This window comes from Branchiostoma belcheri, unplaced genomic scaffold, assembly GCF_001625305.1.
Source record: "Branchiostoma belcheri isolate BF01 breed outbred unplaced genomic scaffold, Haploidv18h27 scaffold11, whole genome shotgun sequence".
NCBI classification, from domain to species: domain Eukaryota; kingdom Metazoa; phylum Chordata; class Leptocardii; order Amphioxiformes; family Branchiostomatidae; genus Branchiostoma; species Branchiostoma belcheri.
In genome coordinates this window covers 538,358-548,961 of record NW_017802491.1, presented here as the reverse complement: position 1 = coordinate 548,961, position 10,604 = coordinate 538,358, and the positions used below count along the sequence as shown (strand labels likewise).

At 43.7% G+C, this 10,604-nt stretch overlaps 1 protein-coding gene across 1 annotated transcript in view; it reads left to right on the top strand.

Moving 5' to 3' along the window:
- LOC109481806 (somatostatin receptor type 3-like) overlaps positions 1-7,481 on the top strand; it is a 12,235-nt gene extending 4,754 nt beyond the window's left edge. The window contains exons 2-6 of the mRNA XM_019784398.1: positions 4,666-4,956; positions 5,393-5,584; positions 6,090-6,347; positions 6,719-6,894; positions 7,260-7,481. Coding sequence (XP_019639957.1) covers positions 4,666-4,956; positions 5,393-5,584; positions 6,090-6,347; positions 6,719-6,894; positions 7,260-7,464 — 1,122 coding nt within the window. The 3' untranslated portion in view covers positions 7,465-7,481. The remainder of the gene's footprint in view (positions 1-4,665; positions 4,957-5,392; positions 5,585-6,089; positions 6,348-6,718; positions 6,895-7,259) is intronic.
- The last annotated feature ends 3,123 nt before the right edge of the window (positions 7,482-10,604 follow it).

The following is a 10,604-nucleotide window of genomic DNA, read 5'->3' as shown; positions in this document are numbered from 1 at the left end:
TTATGGAAAGGTCAGTTCGGTCCAGTCTGTGTCCAACCTCACGCCGGTTTGAAGAGCCAAATGTCAGGAGCCAAATGAACCACTTCATCAGACAACTGGTCGGTTCGGCCTTCAAGTTATCATCAATCATTTCAGAGTCTCGGCGGAGACTTAAGCCCGCTCTAGGCAAGCACATACTTCTCTCTTCACCGTCACAACACGGGAAGACTTCCTAACGAAGCCATAGATTGCATTTAGATTACATCCCAAGTCTTTTATGTGCTCGACAATATTGAGAGGGTGTAGAAGCAGCCATGTGGCGAAGATACAATCGCAAATGCAATCAACGGGTAAAATTGACGGGTATTGTATATTATTTTATTGAAAGACCTTTATTGTACGTTTGTTCTCTTACAGGCTAAGTGCAAGTCATAAATAAAGCGGAAGTAACAAAATTACAGCAATATCTTATCAAAACTATAAGTATTGTCTGTGCTAAGACTAGTAGTAGTAGTAAGAGTGATGTGGTACAAGTTTGGGGCCACTCCCTTGAAAATCATGTTCTTTAACGGACTTACTAAAGTGGAACGTTTGAAAAATATTTCCTCTAAAGTGCTACAGAGCCTGATGAGAGTAGACGTTTACGTTCTGGAAATTGGTTCGCCAGCCACTTTCATTTTATGTTCGTTGCACATATACATTTTGTATTATCTCAACCTGTATCTTATCAGCACATTCGTGCTTGCCATCTAATGCTCATAAACTATGTGAATAAAATAAGATAAAATAGAATAGAATAGAATAGAATAGAATAGAATAGAATAGAATGAAATGAAATAAAATGAAATGAAATGAAATGAAATAAAATAAAATAAAATAAAATAAAATAAAATAAAATAAAATAAAATAAAATAAAATAAAATAAAATAAAATAAAATAAAAATAAAATAAAATAAAATAAAATAAAATAAAATAAAATAAAATAAAATAAAATAAAATAAAATAAAATAAAATAAAATTGACGTTATAGACAGGAAGAAACTGGCACCCCTGACTGCTATTCAGAGACGTTCTGCACTATCCCATTTCGCCCCATGTAGTGTAATTTTGTGGTACAGAAGATGAGGATAGGAGCCGCAAATAACCTCTATCAACTCGTGTCTTACATGAAAACAAATAACAGTTATTATACACATTTAGATGGGAAACAATTTAGCGGTAATATTACGCTCTTAAGTATCATTTACAATTACTGCGGCAAGAAAAATTGTTTCTGATACAGAAATGGATAATAAAACGAATCATTCTTTGTTAGAACCCAGTAATTTCATGCCTGTTACAGGCTCTTTATTTACCAGATTCGTTTTCTGTCAGCTTTGTGATAAGCACGTACATCAAAGAGCGTCCTGATATGATAGAGTCGGCCCGCGGTAACGGGAAGCCTCAGGGAAGCGCACATTTATATATGCATATTCTACAGCTATCAGCCCCAGCAACCAGATTACAAAGCACAGTGACTGGACATTTCTCAGATGCTATTCTTTAGCTCCAAGGTGACAAATATCTCGCACAGGACCGCAACTTTGGTCTTTGTGAAGTGAAGAGGAGATACAGCTAGCTACAGACCCTGGGGATGAGTGAGACGCACTACGCTGAAGTGGGTGTAATAATGATTATAACGTACTCCAGAATCAGATGGTAATTGATAGTGTGTCACGGGTATTGGAAAAGAAAGATAACTTTGGTGTCGTGTTGTGAGTGGAATCTCAATGGAAAGATACGATCTCACTGCGGTTAAGCGACGGTCACAACTCGCCGTGCGTGCTTTTTGTCCGTACGTTTTTGTCGTGGCTACGTCTGCTACGTTTTTTCTGCAAACGTAGGGTGGCCGGCCGAGGGAGTACGTCACTCGCAAGGTGTACGTACGTGGTCTGCACGACACGCCTGGCCGTCAGCGGTTGCGTGCATCGTACGTTGCGCAAGTGGTAAGTGAGTTGTACGTGCTTACAACGTACGATCTCTGTGCGATTGCCACGTTGCCGCGTACAGGCCGTACCTACACGTGCGGCGTGCGCACGATTTCCTTACTCACTCGCACGTTGTAAGTGCGTGCACCTCCTGATAACTTCATCATCACTAGCCGCCCTGGTGTCTTCCGCGGCCCGTTTCTTTGGATCTTGTCTGGTAGACTTCTTTTGAGCCTTCCTGGGCATCTTGGAGACGAGTTGGCAGTCGCCCGTCAAGTCGTCTTTATATACTGTAGAAATAAGGTGCGTTGCACGTGCGTTGCACGTGCGGAGCACCTAGTATGGTGCACGTGTGTTCTGCGTGGTCATTGAGCAGGTCAACTGGGAAGTGAGGAGTAAGCACGGATGACGCAAGCACCGTGCGTGGCACTCACGTGCTTCGTGCGCTGTCCGTACAGCAATTGCACGTGAGAATAGTGAAGTTAGACTCACGGAGTCCGTACGTTGCACGCTCATAGGCTGTACGGGGCACGCGCGTCGCACGTACTCGCACGCACGGGTGGTAAATCCGCAGACCGCACGTAGAAAAAGTATTACATGCACTTAAGGTTCTACGGCGTGTCTGCGTGCTCCCAAATCCGTAGGATTCCGTACGGAGGCGGTACTCACCACGCACGGATGCCGTACGTTTGCCCACGTTTTTGCACGTAGACAGCACGCAGAAGCACGTACGGCGAGTTGTGACCGAGGCTTTATGGAGACCGTGCACGGCCAGAGTGACGATATACAGAGTGAGAAGTATGATGAAAGGCTTGCCACATCTGTGGACGCTCTATGTCGTCTCAGCAATCTCGTCTCTTTAGAATCTTCTCTTAATTCAACCAGCACAACAGAAGGGCAATAGAGGGTCGTCTCTGCTTTTTACGTTTACCGAAAGAAAACATATTGTTTTTGCTACGTTTCCTCTTCTTCCTCTTCTCCATCCAAACCATGGTAACTAGTGTTGGGTTACATCATGTTTGCAATTTTATAGCAGGAGGGATTTATACTCCTGTCTGACCAAATATATGAATGTGTTTGAGTAAGAATTAACAGAGCAGACCATCTATGCGAAGGTAAACATTATGCAGTTGCGTTGCAAATGTTAGCTTTCTAATTCCACAGTATTTTCTTTTACGGTCACCTATAGGTTATCAAAAAGACATACGCTACACTTCCAGACTTAATTTCACAGTGAAGCAACCGGCTTGGAAGCAGCTGTGATATTCTGCCGCACGTTTTCGAGCAGGGACAGGGAATTACGCTGCGAGGAAAAACACGCGCGCGCACGGCCAGGGGATTGAGCCGAAATTGCACAGGACATCCCCGCATAAACAGGGGAGAATAAACACCAATGTGCGTCTGCCTGCCTGATTGCACAGGATTAGATCGGAAGAAACAGCGTAATGGGATTGTAAAGCTCATTGACCTGGTCCCAGCGGATGTGACTGCATTGCGTAAAAACCCCATATATGGGGGCATGAGGTTCCGGAAATGACGTCAAATTTGAACAAGAATTCATAGATCACAGACCCCCATGAAACTATGATGTTTACAAGTCACGACGTTTTAGGAGGAGTTGAAGATTTCACATGAAAAACTGGCTCCATTTGCCTAGACAACTACAGACGCAACGTAACCCGTTTGCAATTTCCTTTTGCAATCCACTTCTTTTTCGTGAAGGGAGAAAACTAACCGTCAACAAGGCAATGAAAGTACACTTAAGACACCAGTAAAGACAGCGGCCGCAACCACATGTACAAGAGATACTCCCTCTGGGACGGACTGAACCCAACAATATTGTACAACCGAAACACAGACACACACACGGACACACACGCACCGAAAACAACTAATTACCTTCGTCAAGAAGGTTATGTTTTCAGTAGCGTTACGTTTGTCCGTCTGTCCGTTTGTGAACAGCATAACTCAAGAAGTTTAATATGCATTGTCATGAAACTTTGTAGGTGGGTAGGTCTTGATAAGACCTAGAAATAATTAGATTTTGGGCCCCCTGGCGGCTTTTGTTAGTACTGCAGCAGAAATTCCGGTTTTGATATCTCGCGATCTGGACATACTAGGGTCACGAATTTTTGTTGGTAGATAGCTCATGGGGTAGGGAAGTAGTGACATGAGTTTGGGCCCCCTAGCAGCTTGTTTTGGAACTGCAGTAGCATTTGTTGAAAAATTTTCGAAGGAGGATAACTCAAGAACCGGTCGACGGATTGTCGTGATTTTTAGTATGTAGGTAGCTGAAGTGATGCTTGACATAATCAAATGACAATTATGCAAATCAGGAGTTAATTTGTATTGTTCGTCATTTGGCGAAGGTATGAGATCGTGGAACTCTTGTTAGTGTTGTACTCGATCCTACCGTGTAAGTGACTAGCTCCACTTTTCCACTATTCCACCTTTTACTTAAGATAGAATGCATCACTATTTATATAATTACAACCTATGCATTATGACGAAACCAAAAGCTATAGATCGAGAGCAACGAAAAATACATGTCGCTTGATCCTCGTCACATTGCCGTCTGACTATATACATATACTATGAGACTGGAACAAGTGGTCAATGTATTCTATGTAAACAGAAAAGGCTGAATGAGGACACCATAAAATCAAATCATGTTCGCTGTGTTGTTTAACTGCACATTTGTCCTGTTGTGTATTTTCAGGTTTTCGGTGACGTTGGGTGCAGGTTGATCGTCGGTCTGGACACCCTGACCATGCTGGCCAGTATCTTCACCCTGACGGCCATGAGCGCCGACAGGTTCTACGCCGTCATGTACCCGACACAGGCGATCTCCGAGGGGATCCAGATCACCAGTAAATCCCGCTGGATCACGTGCGCTGTGTGGATCGCCGCCCTGCTGATCACGCTGCCCTGGAGCGTCTGCATGAGTCTGCACGAGTCTGAACAGGCAGGGGAGCTGGTGGAGGTCTGCCTGCTCAGCTGGCCCAGTGAGGTAGGTCACATTGTGTATTTAGCCCTTCTGGGCAGGAATATGCAATAAAGATTTATCTTCAATGCAACTCGAAACACCTTCAAACTAGACAAACCAAAATCAATCAGCACTAAAAAGCCTTCACATACAGAACTACTGCAGCATGGAACTCTCTACCACATGGGTTACAAACAGTATCATCATGAGAAGTTCAAACAAGGCCTGCTAAAGCACATGAGGGACATGAATAAGTAGATCACATACGATGTTATACATTTGTATTTTTTAAATAACTGTATGTAATGTAACTTTAATCAATTGTATGTTGATGTATTGTAATGTGTTATGTGCTCCAGTCTCTCCTGGAAGAATAACTGTCACCCTCGGGTGGGCAGCTAAAGGAGAGTTTTTTCCACTTTAAATCACAATCCATTCGTTCTTCTACGTGTAACTCCAGGTGGGGAAACTTGTGTACATCACGCTGGTGTTCGTGCTGGGCTTCCCGCTGCCGTTCCTCGTCATCTCGGTGCTGTACGGGACCATGGTGTACCAGCTGTGGTCCACCATGCAGCCGGTCACCCTGGAGGAGCAGGACAGGACCGCCCGACAGCGCCGCAGCACGCTCAGGAGCTTCGTCAGCGTCGCGGAGGTATAAACAACTTTCCTTGATCTTGTACGTGTATATATGTGTAACTGTTATATATATGTATATAACGCCAGTTCTGTATCGGTATCGGTATAGCCGGTATAACCGCCTTTCGGCGTAACACACCAGCATCGCAGGCACGCGGCGAGGCGGAAACTATGTAATACTATATTACACCGAAGGACTTGTTACACTCATTCTTTGCATGATTTATTGCAGGAATTTTTTCAATCTTTCTGGTGATGATGCCCCAACTGTGCTTGGTGGCAACGAGCTCCACTCTACGATAGTTCAGAAAATACGATTTTTTGAACACCTCAATTTTTGGTTGATAACTCTGATATTTGAGGGTGTGACAGTTACTGATGAATGATAATAGATGATATCTGAAACATCTAACTCTTCAGAGACTTCATCCAGTAGCTTGTTTCATTTTCTACTAATGGACTAGGCGTTCTAGTAGACTAAGCGTTCTATATCCAACCTTCATCGATGTGCATTGCCGCAGGTGTCTCAGAGGGTAGTGGAGACCAGCTACATCCGGTCTAATCGGACGGTCAGCGTCAAGTACTCGGTGAGCGAGTCAGTGGCGAGCCGCCAGCTGTCCAAGCAGAGCGTGGTGTCGCGGCACGCCTCGACAGGGGCCGGGGTGGGCGGGCGCCTGCAGCCGCGGAGACTCAGCAGGAAGAGGCAGCACGTGTCCCGGTCCGTGCTCATCATCGTGGCGGTCTTCTTCGTGTGCTGGCTGCCGTACGGGATCCTACAGGTGAGACGGACTGGTGAACGCAACAGTACACAACAGTATCAGATCCTTAGCATCAAGAAGATACTGAGTTTGGAATTGAAAAAGATTCTTGCTTATCACTCACTCACTCTCACTCACTCACTCACTCACTCACTTCCATAGCGTAGTCAGCCGTTGGGGCAGCTTGATGTTTTCCACTGCTGACGATCTTCTACCAGCAGTCTGGTTGGCTGTTTGACCGGTCCACTCCTTGATCCATGACCGACGGAGACGTCCCACAGGCCATGCGCCTTCCGCTTACCCTGAACTTCCTTACGCCTACGACATGTATGTATCCACCGGGTGTATGCCCGACACCCAGGTAGTAAACCATTCCCTTCGTCTCTCCCCAGGTTTTGTACTACCACCACGTGTTCCGTCCGACCGCCGCCATGTACTACGTGCACCTGACGTTCGTGGGGCTGTCGTACCTGAACTCCTGCGCCAACCCGCTGCTGTACGTCATGCTGAGCGAGCGCTTCCGCCGGGAGATGGTCCAGTCCTGCTCCAGGATGTGCTCCTGTATCGGGTGGGAAGTGTGTGTGTGTGTGTGTGTGTGTGTGTTTGTTTGTTTGTTTGTTTGGGGCTAGCGAGTGGTTCCACCATCGTTATCATCATCATTGCCATCAGAGGCATCATTATCATTGTCATGGTCTTTGTCGTCGTCATCATCATCATCGCCATCATCATCATTGCCATCAGCGTCATCAACAGCATCATTGCCATCGTCATCATTGGCATGAGCGTCATCGTCATCATTGTCATCATCGTCATCATCATCATGATCATCATCGTCATTATCGTCATCATCTTCATCATCGTCATCATCGTCACTTGGTAGAGAGGAATCTAACATTAGGTTAAAACTTTAACACCCTCTTGTCTATTTTCCAGGTTGCGCTGTAAGAAGTCCAAACGGCAGCAGCAGCGACGGCACAGCTCAGAAGTAAAAGACGAGCAACAACAGCAGCTACAACAACAACAACAGGGTCCTTCCACCCCTATCGAAATGAACAACTTCAAACGAGTCCCCACCACCTCCATGGAGATGAACAACCTCAGACACGTCCACAACAAGATTAGAAATGATTTGTTATAAACACAAGACCGCAAAAATAGACAGTCGTAACGTTTATCTTAGTTGCCTGGGCTTTCTAAGAAACTCGTCTTCTTGGAGATTATAAAAAATTACAACACATGTAGTTTTCTGGTGTTCCAAGATTATGTATATGACGTCACAGTAACCGTTTTTTATGTAAAGTCACAGTCGCTAGTTTGTTGACCAGACATATAAACTGACATATTTACACTATAATTCTTTTGTTCCTGTTATTTTATAGGAAAATTCGAATTTACCTGGAAACATGCAGGTTTAACCAACCAGAATGGTGGATTATACTTACGTCATAGTCACGTGAGTGCTAAAACGCTATTGCCAGCACTGTACTGTTTTTCGAACTTTACGGTACAGTCTTGTTATGTTTACTGAAGGAAAACATATTGTTTTTCCGCTGTTTCCTCTTCCTCTTCTCCAAACAGATAAGGTCAATGACCTAAAGCAGACACCATGATGACTGGTGTTGGGTTACATCATGTTGCAATTTTAAAGCAGGAGGGATATAGACTCCTGTGTCACAATATATATGAATGTGTTTGAGTAAGAATTAACAGAGAAGACCAGATGCGAAGGTAAACATTATGCATTTACTTTGTACTATTGTCATGTTTTGTGATGTCTTCGATATACTAAATCAAACAAATGGTCTATATTATTGTAAGCTAACGTGATGATAGTTCAAATTTGAATGAAACAGGTTTACTATATTTTTGAATATGATTAAAAGGTGGTACAATATCTAATGATATTCTATTGCATTGTTAACGTGTTTTAGATTTTGTGATTTCGCTGTGATTACATTATAGATTCCCCAGCTTTGGACATTTAAATCAGAAAAATTCATATTTCTTATGAAACTTGACAAACCATGTACCACCAGTTCTATATGCTCGTACATCTATAACTGCGTCAAGAAGCGAGAAGAAGTCGAACCATGTAAATAGTAGATCACATTAGTACGTATAGTTTAAGTATCATTGCTGTATCCTTTTCCTTGTCTATTCATGACCTATACTTAGCTTGTTAGAGCACAAACGTACAATAAAAGTCATTCATTCATTCATTCATTCATTCATTAATAGGTCATGTATTTCAGCTTGTCTGGGTGCAGTAATTTCTGCTCTCGTTCAATGAACCCTTTAAACCACGAATATGTTATAGTCTCGTTGATTTCACACGATTTAAGCTGCATGTAAGCATCAACATAATATCGACTGTTTCTCTTCGTACCCTTTGAGCTTTTGGCCCTTTCAATCATTGATCTCTTTCTTACTCAATATACCGTGACTTATCAAAAATATACTGTGACTATAGAGATAAATACAGATCACTTCCCGCATAATTAATCATCGGCTTGCAACTAACTTAGAAAATATCTGGGACTATTTAAAAAAACAGATCTACAATTCATAAGCAGATTGCTATCTACCTTCTTTCATCTTTTGCGAGACTGATAGGTGCGATCTACTAGCCTTCCTTTGTGGAGATAAGAGCACGGCGGATGTCTTTTATGCCCAGAAGCCTAACCGTTCTGCTAATTCCTCGGAAAGGTCTCTTCTCTATGCGCGCCGTGTCGGCGTATATCTGTGGGCAACCCGCATCTGAAACGTGCGTGCCCGCCGGGTGAATGGTAGCCTCTTCGATCAGTCACGCCTGACATGCAGCTAAGAGACATCCACACTTGCAACAAACTCAGGAGAAGTTTACATAGTGTTAACTAGCACCCGTTTTTTCGTCAACTGAGATTTTGTGGCATAGGATCGAAAAAAACTAAACCAATCCGTCAAAGTTGACTGACAAAATTAACAAAAATCTTGGGAAAATATTATAAAAACATCCAAAGGACTACCACTCTTAACCCCGTGATTTGCCTCTCAAAATGTCGAAATCGGGTTTTTAATGGCTTGAAAATCCTGCCTCCGGACCCCCTAGATTGCGAGCACTGTCTCACCCCAGGTCAGATCATGAACCTGACCTGACGGAAAAAATTCAAGCTGGCTAGCCTCAGCCATGAGTTTACAGCCTGGAGCGCGCACTGTCACTGTGTTAAATGATTTCATGACTTGATTCTTGACAAGAATTATATGTTGAACAGCCGTAACATCGCTACACTGCATACGACCTCAGGTTTGTGTGTATGCATCCTGTAATAAGGAGTCTTTCAGTCACTATCTATCACCTTGAACAAACACCCACTCACGGAGAATACATGATTACAGTACACACAGGGACGTACGTAAAGGCCACGAGGCAGTACAATAAGCACATGTAGCAAATTGTTAAGATTGTAGCAAACGTGTTTGGTAGTCTTTCAGGAGCCTTTCAGTCACTATCTATCACCTTGAACAAACTCTGCTATACACCCACTCACGGAGAATACGTACATGATTACAGTACACACAGGGACTGTTTCTTCTATGACGTGCGTAAGGTAAAGGCCATTGGGCAGTACAATTAGCACATGTAGCAAATTGTAGTACGTGTTAGTACGTTGTTTCTGAGCTGGTATTAGATACCTAGTAGTGGGTAGGTACTTCCCCCACTTGTTATTTTGAACATCATGCGTAGTCTGGACATTTTCTGTTGGACATTTTTCGTGACGCCTTTATCCGTCCCTGTCGTACCCACACGTACGTACATGTACATGTCTGTAGCCATTGTACTTTCTCAGGAGATGGATAAAAGCGAAAAGCACAGGCAAAAACGAATCCGAAAACACTTGAGAACCTCTCACAGAAATGTCAGAGACCGGCGTACGGCACTTACGCGTTCTCCGAGTAAAAGCTTAAGAACCCTTAAGTCTTCGTCGATTTCCTCAAGTTGTACTTGTTTTTCAGAAGTTCGATTGCCTTAACATAAATATCGAGCTCATCCGCCAACTCACTAGTCGTTGTGGCAGCTCTAAAGCTGTCCTCGGCACCAATTTCACCCTCAATGGTCTCTAAAATTGGGGCTTCGTTTTTGCACTTTAGTTTTTCCAAGTCGACTGCATCGATGTAAAGTGCTTCTCAGACCTGGAGAGAGTGGTCTGTGTGTACTTAGGACCGAGCCTCCGGTTGTGTGTGTGTGTGGTGGGGGGTGGGGGGAAAATGAAATTCAGCATGCTGGTAGGTTGGTACGTT